The sequence below is a fragment of the Dermacentor variabilis genome, chromosome 1, assembly GCF_050947875.1.
Source record: "Dermacentor variabilis isolate Ectoservices chromosome 1, ASM5094787v1, whole genome shotgun sequence".
NCBI lineage: Eukaryota > Metazoa > Arthropoda > Arachnida > Ixodida > Ixodidae > Dermacentor > Dermacentor variabilis.
This window is the reverse complement of record NC_134568.1, coordinates 245,456,055-245,476,669: the sequence shown is the minus strand read 5'-3', so window position 1 is coordinate 245,476,669 and position 20,615 is coordinate 245,456,055. Positions and strand designations below refer to the sequence as shown.

Here is a 20,615-nt window from a genome sequence, read left to right as displayed (position 1 = left end):
CTGAGCAACAGAAAGCTCTAACGGAAGTTGTTCATGTTGCTCTACAATTTTCTCATTGACACTTTTTATCTAATTATAATAGTTGAGAAGTTGATTAAAGAATTAATACTAATTATGTAATTAGTCGGAATGAAAAAATACTAATCTGAGTATCTCCAAGTAATGGCAAAAAACCTTACCTTGCTTCTTTCCAGCTACGTGGCATCTGCATATTTGTAATGCTTTGTTCAAATTACGTGGAACATCATATGTGTGCCAGAAGAATGGCCGGCGGCAAGTACGTGTCCTGCAGTGACGACAGTTACGCAGTGCCTGCCGGCGAAGTTGGTTGCGCACTTCAAAAAGCTTTTTCGCTTTAAACACAATTTACTAGAATAGAAATTTTCATATCATAAACTAAAAGGTTCATGCGTATAATGAGCTATCTCACGTATTTTTATCCGAAGGGTCTTGATGCTTAATTTAGGCCTGAGCTTTGTGAAAATGCCATTTTTCTCCAACCTTTCAAGTAATTTTCTTCAAAAGAACTTTTTTAGTAAGTTCTAATTATATTTAACATAATCAATGGTGACATGCATAAATGCTAAAAAAAGTTATTGTCGCTAGAACGTTAACAGTGTTTATGCAGGGAATTTCTGAAAACCCACAAATTTCCGCCTTTTTTACTGAGCCAATTAAACACAAAAATTATTTGCATGTGTTCACTGACGACGAAGTGTGCCACCACTGGACGTGAGCTCCTCAGGGACCCACTTTTTCGTCTTAAATTGTGAGTTTCCTCGCTTGACCTCAGGACTCCGTTGCCAAAATTCGGTCGACGGCTTCCCGCCTCACCAGGTGGAAGGACTTTTTGGCCTCCAAGCCGCACAAGCGGCTCCCACGGCAACCGAAGGAATTGGCAAAGAAGGGACCCCGTTCCTCCCAGCGCTTGCCTGAGGCAAGTGGAGAGATGAATGCTACTGCAGAACAACAATAAGCGCCCGCTGTGCAGCCGGCTAGCAGTGACCACTTCAACCCGAGTGCGACAACGGATGCTGAGCTCGAGACTAGTTTTCCCAAGAGGGCAAGTAGTGCCGATCATGAGCCGTGCCGCAATAGTTGAAACTGCAGAGGTGGAAGCGGAAGACAGATCGCTCACCACGGTGACGTACAAGAAATCACGCCAAGCAGGAATGCCAGTGATTTTCAAGCTCATCGACCCGAAACCGTCGTTCTGGAAAGTCAATCCAAATAAGTTGGCCAGCGAGATTATGGTACAATCATTTCGTGTAACGAGGAAAGGTAACTTTTCCGTGAATGTGTCTTTTCTCGCTGCCTGTGCTAGACTACTTGAGTTGACTCATGTTTCAGGCCTTGCAGTGGAACCATACGTACTACTATCGTACACGAAAAATATAGGAAAAATAAGACATGCTCCAATTCTATACGCTGAAGATCAACTACTTGAGTACTTACAAGATAGCGGCGTCATTTCCTTCAAGAGGCAGACCAGATGGCCCCGGCGAGAATATGGAGCAGTGGAACCACATGCACTTGTGAGCGTCATCCTACAATTCGTGCCTGACAAACCATTGCCAACACGCGTTCTACTTGGATTCACTAGTTATCCAGTAGAAGAATATTTAGAACCTGCAAATCGATGCTGCAATTGCCAGCGATTTGGCCACGTTGGTGAGTCTTGCCATGGCCGATCGCGATTCAAGATCTGCGCGGGAGCGCATGCTTATAAAGCCTGCACCTCTCGAAGTCAACCCAAATGCGCCAACACCAACAGAGACCACACAGCTTTATACGCTGGATGTCCCAAGCTTCAAGCGGCTTCATTACTCAGGTGACAAGAAATATTACATGATCGGACACCGAAGCAAGGCTTGCCTCCTCCGAACTTAGATGCTGTCAACCCAGTGATAGCAGCTCCTCCGTTACAATTAGCAGAGCGCAAGAAAACATATACGATGATGGTTATTGGTTTAGAGAAGATGAAAGACAAACCAAGCAAGAAAGACAGCCAAGGAAAGACGTCTCAAATCACCTCAACAGCACATGATGATGCCTATGCTCGTGGTTGCGTTAAATGCAATTCTGCGGGCGTTTCCTACTGCGAGAAACCTTCCAGAGGTGAGCGCTGTCCTTTCGCTAGAACCGCTGGTAGTACAGAAGTAGCTTACAACATAGCATAATGGCTCGCCATATGATTAACTGTGTAATTCTTCATCTGTTTATATGCTCATCACAGTCTACATCACTGCCGCTTGTGTGTGTTTGTGACTTTGTTTACAAACTCATTGTGGTGCAACTTGCATTTGTCTTTTATATCATTATGTTCATGGGTGTACAACACTGTGTGCTGCGGATTTCTGACCCTATGACGTGGTTTCTTTTCATTTCCTTGCATATAATTTTTATAGTGTTGTTTCCGCTATGCGAAAAAGAGTAGCCGTCCCCATTACAAAGTGACTACGTCACTTCCTTTATTTTCATTTCAATAAAAAAACGCCATTGGAATATTATGAAATACGATTTGTCATTTTACTTATTTTCCGACTTGATTTTTAAAAATTAGCCTCCAACCAAAACTTATGTTTGTTTGCGGAAACTTCAAAGAGCGCTTATGTCACCAAAACCATTTTTTCGACAAAGATACTTTAAGGAAACCCCATTCATGCGATCGCCAATATGCCATATAGTTTTTTTCGAGGAAATTCGCGATGGTAGCTTTCTGCGTCTGTGTCGTTTCCCGTTGCCCAGAGCTGTAAAGAATCTGTACACATCAGTGTTTATATCGGGTAAAGCGAAACAAGCGCCGAGCATGTTTGGACTTATGTTCGGCATTATACAGATTGGTTTTCAACTGAACATAGTGAAGGCATTCTGCTCACATCATGTTGACTGTGTTACAAAACATCCAAACGAAGAACTAAGTGGTCAACAGAACTAATGCGAGCTGATCACGAGGGAAAAGCGAAACCGTCAGCAGAAAGCTTGCTTACGGATGAGCTATGCGAATAGGAGTATACGTCGCCATTATAAGGTGACTACCGTCTCTTTCTTTTATTTTCATTTCAATAAAAAAAAAGCTAGAATCGCCGCCGCTGTCGGAAAGATAAAAAAGTTCACTAATTTCTGCGATGTGGTACGCACGCTAGTTTCTCGTAGGTACACCTTCGCAAAACAGTTGATCTCTTCCAAGTCAGATTTTGCTCGATGGGATTTTCAGAAGGGCTCCAAAACAGGTTTAAACCACTAAATACGAAATGGCCCATTGACTATATGGTGCAAATAAATGTAACCAAAAGAGTCCCAGCGCCTCGAACACCAAATAGCTACGCGCTCACTGGATCATTGAAAAAAAAAGCTGAGCAAAAGGCATATATAGCGCTTGCAAAATTGACTTACGCTGTTGTTATTTTGTACGTGGCCGAGCCTTCTTTATGCGTGGCACATGGCAGTCCACTGAAAAATACGTCTCCGGCATTTGAGCCCACATAGTAGCTTAAACATCGAATGAATTAAGGCCCGCAATTTAATCTTCCAGGGATATATTTCTGCTCAACACGCCCCATCGGCCACGTTTTGTGTACCAATCACAACAAATCTTCAGGTTGTTTCGAATTGCATATAAATGAGCTGTTTATCCTAAGAGTGTATATAGGACTCCACATATATATAGCCAGCAGCGTATGAAGTGCAATATATTGAAAAGATCCTGACAGGCGCGGCCAAGAGCTGAATGCCTATATAGCGTAGTGAATGAGATGCGAGTAGCATACTCTTCTTTGTATGTCCCAACTACAAGCGGAAATTTTCCCAACGTGTCATTGCACGGCGCACAAATTCCAAGTGAACTGGGTTCGCATTATTGTACTGTGCTGGTTGTTGACCGCACAAGGAGGCATTTCTTAACTGGGAATAGTCGTACAACATAGGATTCCGCGCGAGCATCACACTTGGCTTGCTGTTCCAAATGGGAGCGCTCAGTGCAGTCGTGTTTGCAACAGCCATCTACACTGACAATGACATTACAGTGACAAGAAACTGTGCCTCGGTGTAAGCGCTACACTGAACCGCTCTAACTAACCGGCTGTTGGTGAACGCGAGGAATATGCAGAAATCTTTATGTCTGGGGTTATCAGACAAAGCGTAATATACGCGGACCGAGTAAAATTTCTATTGCTCCTTTATGCTGTTGCTCGTACGTATAGTGATGTTAGCGACAACAAACAGTCTCGCTCTGCTCGCAATACATGTGCTTTTTTTTTCACACATTGTTTGAAAAGCTTCATACTGCCCGTGGTATAAGTCTTCCAGCCGTTGAGTTCATTCAAGACATGAAATAAGACCTATGTCAAAACATCTACGTTTTCGTCTTATCCGATGTTGCATAAAAGACGGGAAAACTGTAAGTAACGACACGGGACTGCCCATCAGGGGACTGCACAATGCGCTGGCCGTCATGAGACACGATGCCTACATCACAAAACGCGTGATGCGGCCACAACCGCCTCAAAGGATAACCGATCGCGCGAGCGCCTCCCTCTAGCCGGCCCGAGTTTGGGCACGTTGCTCTTCGCAGAGGCAACAGAAAGCAGGCATGAAGCGTCGGACGTGATGACTCACGTTCACACGTTTCCCTTCTCTAGAAAACCACTGCCTTGCGTCTTATTCTGCAAAGTTTATAATTTCTTACTCTTGCGAGCGCAACTCTTCACGGGCGCATCAGAGCTGCAATTCGCAGCATAAAAGCGCTCCATGATTGGTCGGCATTGGGGCGCCCGCCACTCAGAGTAGCGATTGACGTGATAACTGCAGGCAATCGCCGACCGGAGCCATGTACCAGAACTTTTGTACGTGAGGGCCGATAAGCTGCTTTGAGTACGGGCCTTTCAAAAAAACTTATTTCACCCAAGTAGTGACCGCGATTGGCTGCTGCCGCGGCGATCATCTCGCAAGAGATCTTGAGAAATTGAAGAGGTGCTTTGCAAACACAAGCCCATGTCTTTTTCGCATTCTTTTGAAAAACTGCGCAATGAAAATCTGCGTGGCAGCCCTACAATAAAGCCCACAATTCTTGTTCTCTGTCGACATCCTCACAGTGACGATGAAAAGCAAATCAATAAAAAGTGATGTGACATCGATTACAGCTTCAGGAACACTTTTAAGAAGTTTGGGTCCTGTTTTAAGGGGTGAACAATTTGTCAGGAAACAACTACATTTGAATATCTCACGTCGACCGCGGTGAAGAGTTGTGGCGGCCTTCATGTTTTGTGTAAGTGAGGTCCGCGGTTATCAATAGAGCAAAGGACAAGAAGACGCCGCGTGAATAATAGAGTATCGTCTCAAGATAGATATAACAGTGCTGGTGGAGATGTTGGAAAGTGTCTGTCTTAGAAGGTCTTCTTACAACACACTCTGCCGTAGAGCTAGTGAAATATATTATAATTAGCAGCAGTTCTTGCGTCAAATAAAAAAATGCAATGAACTCTTAATCAGCATATTTGATCGGCTGCGGCGCACCAATATAAGCTAGTGTGTGAGCGAGAAACGCATTCTTTAATGAAACCCGGAGAACTTATTTTGTGCGTTTTGTGTCTTTTTTATGTAGATATGTCCAGATTCGTCAGTAGCCTCATCTGCAAAAAATGTCAACTTATGTACGTGTTTTCGAACTCTGTTGTGGTTAAGGAAGTGTGTCTCTTAGTTTTTTTTTTTTTTACTAGTTTCAGTGGCTCCCTTTACTTTTGTGTGGAACTTCACAAATGTTTATGATATTTGGCTGTCTCGGTGTATTCTTATTTTAGTTTTGCTCGCTCAGCGAAGAGGAGTAGTCGGGGGGGAGGGGGGGGGGGCAAGCTCTCCTTCATTTGCGTATGCGTTAAAGAAAGAAAGCTTCGCCTAACGGCACACCTAGCATGGTACTCACGTTCAAGAAATTCAGTCCAAAGAAGCAGTTCAAGGAAACATACGGCAATGAAACTATGACTCTTAAAGGCTGAAATCTTCTGCTCAAATATATGTGCCATCTTTTGAAACAGTTTCGGCGGGAACATTGCAAACGTTGCATTATTATTTTTTGTTTGCCTGTTTGAACCCACGTTCGCACGCATGTGCCTGAGTCAAGGGTGTTGTTTTCCTTTGGAGAAGTTTAGCGCTAATGACAGCAAGTATTTTTTAAACTGGATGCCAAAGGAAACTAAGTGGCGGATGTCGAGAGAACAGTCAGCTGTTCTAAAGCGGCTTCAGAAGGGACGAAGATTAGCGCCAGTCTGTTAGTGGTCGCGACCTGCCTTTCGCTTAGATCTCCACGCCGGGATCTAACCTATACGTACGTTATCATAGATTACAATGTAACATAAAGTTTAGTGCGTCGTCTATTCACATTGAGTGAGGAAATAGAATGCAAGTAACAGGACAAATTAGGTAGTGTGTCGCTTCTTCTGCATTGTCGTCCTGTTGTGGGGCTGCGTTTGCTACCTCGGTACGCTTATGGTGAACTTCCTTGGCAAGAAGTGGCGCCTGTAAGATTTAACTATTTTCGTCTGCCTTACCATTCAGGCACACTATCATTACCTTTCATATCAAAAAAGAAAGAGAAGACGAAACAATAGCTACACTAGGAGGAGATTCACGCCATGACAAGTTGTTGGAATTATACTGATGTTGTCATGGGGGCCTTTGATGGTTGAAAGATCGGCTAAGAACTTTTGAGAGTACTCATGCGTGTGCAATTCCTGTCTCGTTATCTTTGCAGTCCCCACTTGGACCCTGGGATTTTCGATCCTTCACTGGCTTCTCCTCGTCCTGTTTCTAGTCCTAATTACCGTCGCCATAGTACTGCTGATTTGGTTCCGTCGACGAATGCAGCACAACACTACCGAAGGTACGAGCACTGCTTCAATGCTGTCAAATTGTTGCTTCCGGCGAGCGCAGTTCTCAACTCTCGTCACTATTTCTTTAACCTACGTCGTTATAACCCATTGTTATTACATCAGCTTTGATGTCCTGATAAATAGGCAATAAAAGCAACTAGGACGTTAAACTGGTCTGGTCAATTAAACGTCCCAAACCACAGAGAGAAACGTTTTACTAAAGCTGGGTGTTTCACGTGCATGAAAATGGCGAGCCCTTTTGAATTCCCGAAGCACTTGACTTTTACATAACAATGACTGCGGCTAGTTAATCGCAATCTGTTATGAAATAAGAACTACGTGTGCTGCGTTTGAAAGTAAAAGAAGATATGACTTCACAAATTCGGTGGCCTTGTTTTGCAGTTGGCAGAAAATGCGCCCAAATTCGCGGAGAGATTACGAAATGTATAACACGAACGCAGTGACGTCATTCATGCCAGTGCTCGAGCTGTAGTGTAGTCAGAAAATGCAAAGTCGGCTTCCAACTGCACATTTTTCCGCCAATAAGTAATCTTTTCGCAATTATCAAGCGTCGAGAGAGTTGTACCTAGTGTAGCGTAGCTAGTGTAACGTACCTAGTGTAGCATGATTTCATGATCGCCTCTAATATCATGTGCAGTTCCAGATGCTGTCATTGTCAACCGTTGCCTAACAATGTCGAAATGTTAATCGGCTTTCCAAGTATTGCTTGTCACATATATTTCCAGAAATTAACACAAAATCTACTCAGGACTCTCGGTGCACGCATCACATAAGCACTCGCTTCACTGTGTGTCTTTCTTTCTTTTTGATGCGAAAGCATCAAATGGCCCATTGCGCGAAAAAGCCGTCGTCTGTAGCAACAAAACGGCACCTAAATTCCCATTGGCTGCAACGCCAATAGGACGTCGATTGACTGCGACGTCGCGTCCGGTGCGCGTTTCGACGGAGCAGAGCGGGCGAAAAGTACACATCTGCTGCGGCGCCAGGTGTTGCGTGAGGGCATCGCCGCGAAGCCACGTCACCTTCGCTCTCGGAAGCCAGTGTTACCCGCGCGTTTCTGGTCCGCACCGGCTCTCGCTTGCGTTTTAACTTCGCCTCGGTAATCGCTGTAAAGAAGTTAAAACATGAAAAAGAAGAATAAATTCGAAAGGAAAAACGTTGGCGGTAGTGAGTTTCGAACATACGACTGCACGCTCGGAAGCCGAGCGTTTTACTCACTGGAATAAACGAGCGCCTCCTAGCTAGCAGGCCTCTGCACTCTGTTTTATGACACATGCTAGTTGGACCGAAATTTTCATTGCCAGGCCCGGCGTGACGAAAGCTGTGACATTAAAATCAGCGTGGCTAACTAGGAAGCGTCTCCATTAGATTCTATGGCAGTCGGGCAAGGTAACATGACGTCATGGATCGAAATGCACCGGCCTTGTGCTATCTAGGATGCGTTGGCCAAGTGTCTCAACGCACTCGCTTGCCCGCGAGGAGCTCATAACTCGTAGGACCGCTCAACGGCGCGCATTCATGCTTTCACATTCACAATTCATAAGAAATGGTTGGGCGTCCCAAGATTTTTTCGTTTTTTTTCAAGTTTAACATCTCGAAACGCACTGCCGGCGCAGGCCGAAAGTATATAAAGCGTTGTTAAGTCGTAGCATGTAATAATGTAACTGGCACGTGTAATATTTCAAAGCAGGTAGTCAAAAAAGCAAAATTCCAACGTGCACTTGGCATAAATAAAAATCTGATAGAGAAAACTAAGGAAGCAATGTTTTCGAAGCACAGCCGTCTTCTCTTCCCAGCCTTCTCTATTAATGCTCCACGATTTCAGCAAAAGTCAGCTCTTGTTTCTTTTGATAAGAAATCAGCTCGGCTCTTATCTATTATGAAAGGAAAGATTAAGCTCACCAGTTTCGTGTGAGCCGACGAAAAATGAAATGTAAACGGTGCGCCCCAAATATCCTTAACTTGGCACAATTCCGTCCTTTTGGAACTAGCAAGTTTGCTGCATCGAAAGCGTTTCGAGCCCGTGCCGCGGCGTCTTTCTTTGCAACTGTGCTGCCGGCAAGGAACGAGGCGCAGTAACAACACCGCGTCAAAAGGGCCCGCCGTGCTCAGTTCTGCGTTCGATTGTGCTCGGTGCGTGTAGCTCCGCCGAGACTCGGCTCACAATGCAGTCCCCATGCGAGGCAGCCGCCGTCGTTTAATGAGCATTCAGACGCAGCTAACCGCGCAGTCGTCTTTCAGGATTGAAGCATGGAGGGGGTGCGTTTGATTTCGTTCGCTTCACTTTCGCCGGCGCGTTGCCAGTGCTTATGAAAGCCTAACTGAAAAAGCACGTGTTCCGAATAGCTTGCCCGGGATGTGGCGACGTTCGGGCGACAGCTGGCAAGAAACGCGCACTTAAGGCTGGCGGCGCTCTGGGAACGTCTGCGAGTCCTATTTTCCCCCGACTAGTTTCTCCGTGCCGGTCTTAGGCCGCTCCCTGCACCACCACACCTGCAGTACACCTCTGTAGCGGCGGTGGTGGCGCTATATATCGACTTCCATGCGCAAGTGTGCGGGAAGTTGAAAAAAAAAAAAACAACGCACTTGGTGTAAAATCGCGTCTGGCTGCGAAAGGACAAGGCTTGCGAAATTGGCGGTTGCTGCGAAGAAACCCGTCCTAGCTCGTACCCTTTAGGCAATACTTCCGGCGAGGCAATATCGGTGCGCCTAATGTTTGTTGCCTTGCGCGAGCCACTGTTCTTTCGTCGTGCGCCGCTATGGAGATTGCGTTTTCTCCCAGATATGCTTTATTATGACGACCAAAATTGTACACCTTTGTTCGGTTAGCGGAGCCAGCAGGCTGCTTGCTTTGAAAAGGACGCTTTGTTTCTGTTTTGATTTTATTGGTACATATAAGAAAATGGTGGCATTGAATTGGGGAAGCTGCTATGACAGGAGACTGCATCCCCGTCTGGGATCATAAAATTTACATGTCTTCAATGACTTTATTTGAAGATAAAGTGACACATAAGCTCCCTTCTTCACGCGCAATAATTTTTCTCATCTGAGGCCCTTCTGCAGTACAGCTTATTGAATAGTATTTTTGTGTAAAAGACTAGTCACTTGAGATGAACGTCTTGATTATAGGAGAGCTCAAAGATTAGGCCACGCATACGACATACTTTATTGCAGTTTTGTGCAGACACGAAAATTTCAATATTGTTCCGGCCACTGGCTATGCTGTGTTGCTTTTAAGAGGCAGCATTACCGCTTCTTACTTTTCAATGTAATTTATTCACTCGTTCCACCTTTATTTTCTCTCTTTTTTTTTTACAGGAACGAACAAGACCACTACTGAAGTTCAAGAGCCGTAAGTCAATTTTGGGTAGCATGCTTTTGCAATTTAAAAGGTTAGGTTGAGTTAGGTTAAATATATATGCTTACTTTCTAGGCTTGCATTATAAAGAGTAGCCCCAACATTAACATGCATATGTGTTGCCGTATAGCACTACGCAGGTCAAAACCGTTTTCAAGTTGATTAGCTGTGAATTTGCGTAGACTGTAAACTAAATTGCAATCATTTTGCGACATTATTCACCAAACTATAGACGCATCATTATAGTAAAACGAAGAAACAAAGGGAGAGGCAGAAGCTGTGTTAAAAGAAAAGTATTTGTTTGCAGTTTGCGTGAATTTCAGTGCCAGCTTTAGCGTGTGATGTCACCTTTATCAACACGCCTGATGCACACAGCATTACTACGCCTCGAATTTAAACATAGATCAGTGATTTCATGCGGAGTAGCTTTGAACCCCTTGGCAAAATTTTTCTTGCGTCTCTGAAGCTAACACCTTCCGGACGACAGCAATTAAAGAAATACCTCAGTCAAGGTTATTGTGACAATGTTTCTTAACTGACACTCGCCATGGTAACAATCTTGAGCCTATCTGCACAGCCGCTACCGAACAGTCTTGTTGTTGTTCTTCGTGCAAGAAAAACGCAGTGTCGTACTGAACTTGCAGTTGGTGTGGCCAAATGGCTCAGACAGTGCCCGTGAGCCGCAGCCGGAGCAGCGTCATCTCCACGAAAGACGAAATTATGGTCCTGGACAAGAGAAGTACGTAGCGCTTTCGTAGAACTCAGTTGACCTTCGCTGCTGTTTTTCACGTGTCGACGGCCGGCCGAGGGAATGGCAATCACTTATACCTTTTTATTATACCTCACGCAGCAAAAGTTGACGCCAGAAAGTGACGGTGATTTTAGGTCGAGGGGAGAGAGTCTAGTGAGCGCACTTAGATTTAGTCCCTTCCTCTCTTTATATATGGGCTCGATAATCTCAGAGAAAGGGTAGGTGTTTGTTCCTGTTCCGCTTCGTGGCGCTGCTTTACTTCCGTGTATAGTTTCTCAACGCCAGCCCTCTGTCCCGGTGGCAGATTCCTGTATGTGTGAGAGTCAGCTTTAGTCATTTTTCTGTGTGCCGAGAAAAAGAGAGCGGTTTGTTCTTCTTTCGCGAGAAAAACCACGATTCGAGGCGATATCCGGCGCGTCTTAAGTTGTGGCAGCATCAAGCAAAGCGAGTATGTCAAAATGAGGAGGTCTGACCCCAGAAGTTACGCATTTGTTTCCTTCAGGGACCAGATAAGCGAAATTGTTGCTGCAGTTGCTCTTTATTGATCACGAAAGAAAATTACCCGTGCAAGTTGTCCAGAATATGGTCAGGTAAATTCTCCCTCGGCTGTCGGCTCAGATTCTCGATGTGTCAGTGCCTATGGCAGACTATTTAAAGACAGTGGCTTTTAAGCCGTTGAGAACACGTTTTCTCTATTTCTTTTTTTTTTCCTGCAGTCTTATTTGCCCTTTCCAGTATTGTTCTATCGCGCGCCTTGCTCCGAATGTGCCGACACGGTACATCTGCGAAGCAAATAACCTTGCCGAGAGACTCGGACGCCACCATAACGAAACGCAGACATGGTTATCGCATTGCGGCACTCTCACACGACGCCACGCATATATGAACACCACCACTGACGAGCTATGCCGTCGGTGATGGCATAGCTATGCACGAGCTATGCCGTCTAAATGTAAAGGAATATATAAATGTAGTTAGAGGGCATAAGGAACTATATGTAAACATAATTATTTACACCCACACACATACACACTCGCACGAACACGCACACGCACGCACACATGCAAGCACGCAAACAAGGAAACAAACCGCTTAAAGTCGCTGTCAGCAGACGCCTGTTAGTCAACCCTGACTTTAAGGAAGCTCATTTGGTCTTGGAAAATTGGGACTCCCTGCAATAAAAGTTGAAGAAGTTTTACCCCCATAAATTTTAACGAACTGGACAGATTTCAGTCGTAAACTTTGAGACATATTCGGTGTAATCTTATTCATTACTTTGTAATTCTTTTCGGCTGTGTTACAAGGGCGAAGCACTTATATTTGCATGTTTTCTCTTTCTTCTAGAAGACACAGTGGACGTATGATCATGATGCCGCGCTTCGTGAAGTCATGGTGGCAGGTACGAACACTTAACAGCATTATTTTCGGCTCCCTTCATCATCATCACCTTCTTCTTCTTCTTCTTCTTCTTCTTATGTTTTTTTAAGTGAAAGTGATAGAGGGAGGTTGAGAAGCCCCACAATGGTGCATGCCGGCTACTTCATTTCACAAAGCAGGAATAAATGATAAGATAAAAATAGGCGTCATAAGTGAAGAAAATTAAGCGGGGAGAGAAATAGGGGCAAATGAGGGCGGAATGCAAAAACGCTCGTGTGCAGTGCATAGGGTACATGGTATAAAGAACCACAGATGGTTAAAATTAATCCGAAACCCGCCACTACGGCGTGCCTCATAATGAGATCGCGATGTTGGTACATAAAACTCCAGAATTTATCTTAGTCAATTATAACTAAGGAGCGTAAAGAAAGTCCCGATGGAGTCCGACTCGTACAGAAGCCTACACTATAGATATGATAGGAGAGAATTGGCTGCGTTATATACGTTTAGTCACAAAGAGCTAAAAAGATGTATGAGGTTCCAGTGCGGTCCGCTATGTGAAAGCTTGCATGCATGCATGTGTGCGTGCGTGTGCGTGTTCGTGCGAGTGTGTATGTATGTGGGTGTGTGTTGAGGTAATACTCGTTCAAAAATATAAAAGGGGAAGGCGGTGTGCGGCTATGCACAGCGCTGCCCAGTACTGCGCACCTTGTCCGGATCACTCTGACTAACTGCATAAAACATTTCTTAAAACAAATTAGTGCAGCACGTAGTACCTGTATACAGACGTCGTAAAAAAACGTCCAAGTATGTGCACTGCTATCCACTCTGCTGTTTATGTTACAATGGGCACAATGGCTTGGCGAGTGACAAAAGCCGACGCGGATCCGTGAATTTCTCGCTCTATATGTCATCTGTGCGTAGCTTGGACGAGGCACTAGAAGAGCAGATGGTGAATGTCCTCAATATATCGTGGCCATGGGAGCAAACCTTGGATGACACATATTTGATACGGCGCAGGAAATATTTCTTGTACGCTGCACCAAGGCTTAGTCGATGAATTAGTGTTTCAGCCATTCTGGGTGACTCGAGGTCCGTGGGGTGTTTAAGACAAGGGTCCACTTTATAAAGAATCGATCCTTTTGTACGTTCCGTGAAGCAGGTGAAATTGCGCCAATATAGTATGTATTACTTAGGTAAATTTCTTCTTAGCTATCTTCGTGCTTGTTTTTCCAAGCATTTGCCATTTCTTCTAATCTTGCATCATTTTTACTCCCGCTATATGAAAAAGAGTCACCACTAGATCAAAAAGGAAACAAAACCTTGGGCCGGTTGGTTTTTTGCTTGCTAGGAGGTTATAAACCATTGCTCATCATGACAGTTTTTGTTGATGCAGAACAAAAATTCGCGGAGACTAGCCATAAACAGCTTCGCTGTAATAATGACACTGACTATGCCCTTACTGACTGACTTACTTAATGACACTGACTGTGCCTCTTGCTGCATGGATAATGTATAGTTTCATATCTTTCACGTGTCCTCGTATTGCATGTATAATATATCTTGAAATACATTAGAGCGATCTAAAAGTACAGAACGCCTAAGAAGTATTTTAATGACTGGAAAATGTAGAGAGGTCGGCCGGATAATGGAGCATCTGGCCTGCTACTCTACGTAAGGGAAGGGGAAGAGGGGAAGAAAAAGGGTCACAATGGGGGATGATAATGGGAGGAACGAGGTGAAGGACACATTACACAACTGGTATCACAGGCGTGAGTCCAGGCCCGTGTCACCTAGGAAACGTGAAAATGCACGCATTGTCTCTGTCGTCTACCAACTCTGTGGCCATGCGCCTAGCAAGAGGTCCTCCGACAGTGGTCATTTTGTAAATGTCTCAATGTATCTGCCATTGTCAGTTTTTCGCGCGCATACTCAGGGCACACCACGAGCACATGTTCTATAGTCTCTACAGCGCCACACACTGAACAGTCCGGGGAGTCTGTCCGTCCAATAATGTGCAAATATTTGCGCGTGAAGGCGATGCCTAATCGCAGTCTGTGTATCAGGCATGTATGAGGGCGTGGAATTCCACGCAGAATAGGAAATTTCATGTCGGGATCCAGCCTTTTAAGGCGGACGTGACGAGCGTCTGGCTGGGTCCAGTATCTTCTCGTCGCATTCCTCATTAATTCCGACAGGAGGCATGTGATGTCCGGTCTGGAGAATGGCACTATAGTTCGCAGGCCATTGCTGAAGGCGCGCCTTGCTGCAGAACGTCGAAATTTTTGACAGCACGATGCCAAGTGAATGCCCAAAGTTGCTTCCATCCTCGAGTACGCATGTTCGCGTAGCCTATCATTATTATTATTAATCACGTAAAAATATGCAAACACCAAAAGGAGAAAGAAAACGGACTAGCAATTGTTTCCCAAAAGAGACACCATGCCCACCTGCTTGCAGAGGAAAGAGAAAAAAGAAGAGCCTGTCATTCAGATAGTGTCCTTCACATATTGAAGGCTCAAAACAGGGAACCTGTACTCCGCAACAAGCGTCTTTGAGACTGCACTGCCGAACATACCGGTGACATTCCACTGAAGCACGGCTGCTTTTGGCGAGCCATTACACTATGCGTCAAGCTTTCTCTGCACCATTGCTTTTAGCCAAAGAACACCGCTCACCTTAGGAAGATTGTTCAGCAGAGGAAAAGTTCACAGGATTTCTATGTCACAGTTACCTTCTCGTATTTGCTGGGAAAAATGCAGATAAGAAAAAAAAAGGAAGCAGTGCGATTGGACACACTTTGTTGCACGGGATCACCGCGTATTCAAGGAGCAAGCGGGCTCGTTAATAAGAATTAACTACTTTTTTTTTAGTTCGATCAGTAGTGTTGCTTTTATATAACTATAACGTTAGCGTGCACCGGCGCGCCACCGGTGCCATCCCTGAGGCTACGCGGGTCTCACGCGCGCGCTGCTAGGCGGCGCAGCGTATCCACGGGAAGGCGCGAAACAGGAGCCCGGCGGCATTACGCGGCTCATACACGACGCGCTTCGACGGCGGCAATGCGGTGTGCCCCTGCCTTTCCTTTATGCTAATTGCGCTAACGTCGAAGTGCGTCGTGAGATGGATTCTGTCGGAATTTTTCTGCGCTTGGTATAATGAATTCCATTTGTCTTGACACGTATGATAAGGTAGCATTTTGGCAACACCTCGCTTCTCTTGCTGTGCAGTTGAGATAATTTGTTAGATATATGGTGTTGAAATGTACTAAACCACTAGTGGGGCGCAAGCTTCTGCAAATGAAACCACGCACTGTTTTATCAGAAGGATAAAAGGCTCAAATTGACCATGCCTTCAAAGTTAAACTTACGCTAAATATTTAACATATGTGAGCTCAAATACACACCATGCCCAGATGTTTCTAGGCTCTTTAGCGGACATACTGTGCGTAAAAAATTACAAACACGAAGTACACAATTAACTAAAATTCAATACTTAACTGACAAATTTTCGCAGTCTTGTAGTGTACGTTTACAATGAAAACTTAAAAAAACTCATACCTGAAGGCGAATTGATTTTAAAAAATAAATATTCTGCAGTGATTGTTTTCAAAGACCTCTGACCTAACGTTACTACACAGTACGGGTAGTTTCGCAGTCCGAGGCTGTTGGCGCTAAGTCGCGCCACGCAGTATGAACCTCGTCTAGCACTAAGTGCCAGTCTGATAACAGGTCGGAGTTGATAACAATTTGCAGCCGATAACAACCTGATAACAGTTTCGCTGTCACTTTCCCCATGCGAGAACAAGACAAGACTGTCCGACAAGTTGCGACACTCGAGCGAGCGTCTTTACGCTGAGTCCCTCGCACTAAGGGTCAAATTGTGATATGAATACGTAGCAAGACGAGCTTTCTAGAAAAGCAAACAAAATGAATTTGCCGCAGGATACGACTTTTTTTATATTTGTAAGACAAAAGAACAAGCTGAAAGCAATTTTGAAATTTTAATTAATGAATGGTTGTTCGGTTTACACTTTCTGGCCGTAATTTTCGGTGCACAGTGTGCCTGTTAAGGAGAATAAAGCATCTGTGCAGGCCACATTTGCGCAGCTTCCATAGAATTTTGGGCAAGGTTAGTGAAAGGGCATTGCATATTTATTATGTATTTAACTCAACGACAGTGCCGATAATAGTGTCATCAATAACCAATGTTACCAATGCGAGGCCCTAAAAGATGTCCTGGTCGGTATACATTTTAAGGATTCTTTTTGCTCGAATCTGTTCCTTTCTTATCATCCGCCGCTCAAAGCCGGCCGATCCCGGTGAGCACGTGTGGGCGGAGCATGGCTTTAACCACTGACGAAGTGCGACAAGAAGTTGCATTATCCCGGCCCTGAATCACCGCATGTCGAAGCTGCAGACTGGTTGATCAGTTCACCCTCTCTCGCTGCATGTAGCGCATTCGAGAGCGCGTGGAACGCCTACGAACGTGACGCTCGACCAGAAAGGCACCGCCATACTATTGTCACTTTTTTGTAACCAATGCGCTTGTGCACGTGCCCTTTCCTATTGTGCAAAAACAAGGCAATGGAGGCTTCCACCGTCAGTTAGGCAACAGAAGGCAGCCTGACGCAGCTGCGCACTTGCTAGTATAAACGGCGGAGAAGGGCGCATAAACAAAACACTGGACAGGGCACACAAGAGTGGTTCGCAGCTGCTTAAGCAAAGTGCAGTTTTCATGGTCCTTACACTCCGAGACATGCCACGCACTTTGGAAAGCCGCGACACTTAACGCGTCACTGTGCGAACTTGCGCCATTTTCCGCTCCACCGTCGCAACAAACGCACGCCGCAAGCACTTCGCGTGTATGCACGCTACTTGTCCTTCGACTCGTTAACAAGGGTAATTGACGCAACTCGACAGAGTTACGACGTTCGTGACTCCAGCAGAAACGTGGTCTTACATTTAACTGCGCGCTCGACGACCGGAGAAAGTGAGAAACACGTAGACAAACACGAAGCATCGACTGTTACGTTGATGAATATTATTCAGTGAGGAAGTTAATGCACGGGTCGTCCCGTATGTGCGACAGAACTATGCTGGCGACAGCCGGCGGATACGTTGGATGGCAGGAAAGAGCTGTCTTTGCGATGGAAACGCTGGAAATTACTTCTGCATCGCACACCAGTTAGGCTGGATGAGCTTACTGCCTGCTACCGAAACACATACACAGACGCTGCTACTCTCTGAATCTCTGATGCGCATGCTGCAATTCGGAAGTTGTGCAATAGCTTAGTACTTAACCAATCTGGCTCCAAACGGCACATGCAGGAGTGCCATTACCTGGATGCGCAGTGGAGGCTGTGGGAAAAGATTTGTTTTTCTGCCCCATAAGGTAAGGTTTGAGGGTATGTCGTGGCATGACGACGACACGACTACGATGGTGGTGTGGATGTTGTTCGTTTCCGTCAGGTCGATGCCTCACCGGCTCTGCGTTCTACGGCGCCCTTTTTCGGAGAGCACTGTGTGTGTACACTCGACGTCACGCGACATTTCATGGCGCACACTACCCTCTTGTGGGGTCAATGAGTAGGCCGCTCCCGATGTTAGCTATAGAGTGCTTAGCTTAATTTCAGTGCATTCAGTAGGCTCATCCCGGCAGCAGGGCCTTCGAAGGTTGGGCCGAACCCGGGCAACAGACAATGACCGACTTTTCCGCTCAAACGCACTCAAGCGCTTACTCAAGCGCACCAGTGTGATGTACAAAGGCAAACAAAAATGTTTTGCCGCATGCATTCTCGCGGTGGAATAATGTTGCTGAAACAAACTCACAAGTTTTTCCTTTTCTTTCGTTTTTATTCGTACTGACAGCAACTTAACAAGGGTAAATATGCCAAAGCCCAAGTCTCGGTACCCTAATCACGTCTATTCAACTTCTTCGACGAAGTCATGTGGAGGTATTCCATTGCTGTTCTCAGAAGGACTCCCTTCGTACTTGAAAAATATACCTTAAAGCCAATGCAGCCCCTTCCTCCCTTTTGTCGCCGCTGTGCGTCATTTATCGCAGTATGGGGAGAAAAATAAAACGTGCTCATCATATCAGGGTATTCGCAACGTCATTCATGGCGTATAAGGTAACGTGCTGCCCAATTTGGAATGTGAATTAGCGGAATAAGTACCCAATCAGCTCCATGTGTTTTTCTTCGTCCCACACACTGCGTAAACCATGTGTTTGAGAGAGACTTGCCTTCCCTACCACGTCAAAGTGGCCATGTCCGTCATCCAGTTCGACCATAGATACCGAAGCCCCTACAGTGTCACAAGTGCGTAAAAATTGGCCACGTAATGAGCGTCTGTGTGAATAAGGTCGTGTGCCCGCGGTGCGCTGAATCTCATTCAGAAGACGCCTGCCGCGCGAGGGTCCTGAAGTGCCCTAATTGCCGTAGTTCCCACGAAGCCTCATCGAAGGACTGCCCGCATTTCCGGAAGGAATTCGCGGTTCTAAAGCGTATGATTCGGGGTGACTGAACACACAGAGAGGCTTCCGCTACACTTAGGTGGCGAGTGTATCGCTAGCGAAGAGCGCAGCAAAAAGCAGCACCAAGCGACACGCCATGTTCCGTGAAAATGGCTACTGCATGAACGCAGAGCACCACCATGAAAGATACTGTGAAAATGAAGAAAGTGGCAATACTTATCATCCTGAAGAGTGGCCCGCACATCCAAGCGCGCCGCCTGCCACGGAGATACCTCGAACGCCGTCACCATCGACACCTTCACCAAATGAAGATACAACGACGACTGATGATCTTCAGGTCATAATCATGTTGCGGTCACTGATGGATGATATGCGTGTTCTACTCAGCAACATGGAAAGCACCTCAAACCTGGCAACTCGCCTTCTGATATTGCGTCATACCATCCGATCGTGCTTACTAGTTGTGTAGGAAAAATAATAGAACGGATAGTTCTAACGCGTCTGAAGTGGTAACTAGAGCACTATGGCGTTAGAATTAATAGGACTTGGTGAAAAGGCATATCTCTGGATTTGTAGCTACCTACAGATGAGATCAGTCTACGTGCTCACCGGGGATGGTCCAACACCCCAGTATTACAGTAGCCGCAGAGTACCTCAGGGCGGAGTACTAAGCCCAACGTTTTTTAATTTGACGCTTATTGGACTAATCGAGAACCTACCAAGCGCCTCTCCACTCTCTGTCTACGCCGACGACATCTGTATCTGGACGTCGGGGGTGACGCGGCCTCATCTTCGCGCTCGGCTTCAGAAGACGGCCTCATTGATATCATGCTACATTGGTAAACAAGGACGGGAGTGACGTGGGAGAAGTGCGCAGTGGTGGCATTTACTCGGTAACTAATGTATGCATACGCTATATTTATGAACGGGCAAGTGAAATTGTCGAGCAGAAGTCACAGGTACTTGGATGTTGTAATTGACAGAGACCTGTCCTGGACTTCTCAGGTGAACTACGTGAAAAAAGCGACTGATTGCTATTTGTCATCTCTTCAGGTTCCTTGCAGGAAAGAAATAGGGGGGGGGGGGGGTCCACACAATCCATGTTACAACTGTACAGAGTGTTGCTTCTTGTATTCCTCCGGTACAGCCTACCTATTATATCCAACACCTGCAAAACTAATTTGTGCACAATTCAAAGCATTCAAGCCAAAGCTCTCAAGATGTGCCTTGCAACAACACGCAATGAGTCAATGGCTGAAACTATTGCCATTGCTAAAGAAATTCAATCACGGCGGGCGGCGCCGTCGAGACAAAGTGTGAACACGTCAGGCGCATTGCCCGGACGTTTTCCCACCACCTCGCCAGACACACCGTGGAAAGACCCCGCACGTCATATAGTACAACTGTCAATGCATATTGTGCCTCGCTTACATCGGAGTACGCACCGGCAGCCAGGCCGGTGTTTCTCCTCCACAGCGTTTGTGCCGTCCTGAAGTACAACTCAGGATTCCAGCACTTAAGCAAAAGTCAGATCTACCACCGTCTACACTAAAACAATTGAGCTTACTCATTTTGTACGAGAAATACAGCAGCCACGTACACATCTATACTGACGGATCGACTTCATCGACCAGTTCTGGTGGTGCCGTGTTTATACCGACAAGAGGAGTAACACTGCGATTCAAGACCTCCCTCACATGTCACGACGTCTACTGCTGCAAAACTCACGGCTCTGCATAGTGCACTTCAATTTAGTGACACAGAG

General features: G+C 45.7%; 1 protein-coding gene across 1 annotated transcript in view; it reads left to right on the top strand.

Moving 5' to 3' along the window:
* LOC142560517 (basement membrane-specific heparan sulfate proteoglycan core protein-like) overlaps nucleotides 1-20,615 on the top strand; it is a 371,032-nt gene that overhangs the window by 283,019 nt on the left and 67,398 nt on the right. Inside the window, exons 10-13 of the mRNA XM_075672684.1 lie at nucleotides 6,749-6,877; nucleotides 10,206-10,239; nucleotides 10,890-10,984; nucleotides 12,341-12,395. Of these exons, the coding sequence (XP_075528799.1) occupies nucleotides 6,749-6,877; nucleotides 10,206-10,239; nucleotides 10,890-10,984; nucleotides 12,341-12,360 (278 nt within the window). The 3' untranslated portion in view covers nucleotides 12,361-12,395. The remainder of the gene's footprint in view (nucleotides 1-6,748; nucleotides 6,878-10,205; nucleotides 10,240-10,889; nucleotides 10,985-12,340; nucleotides 12,396-20,615) is intronic.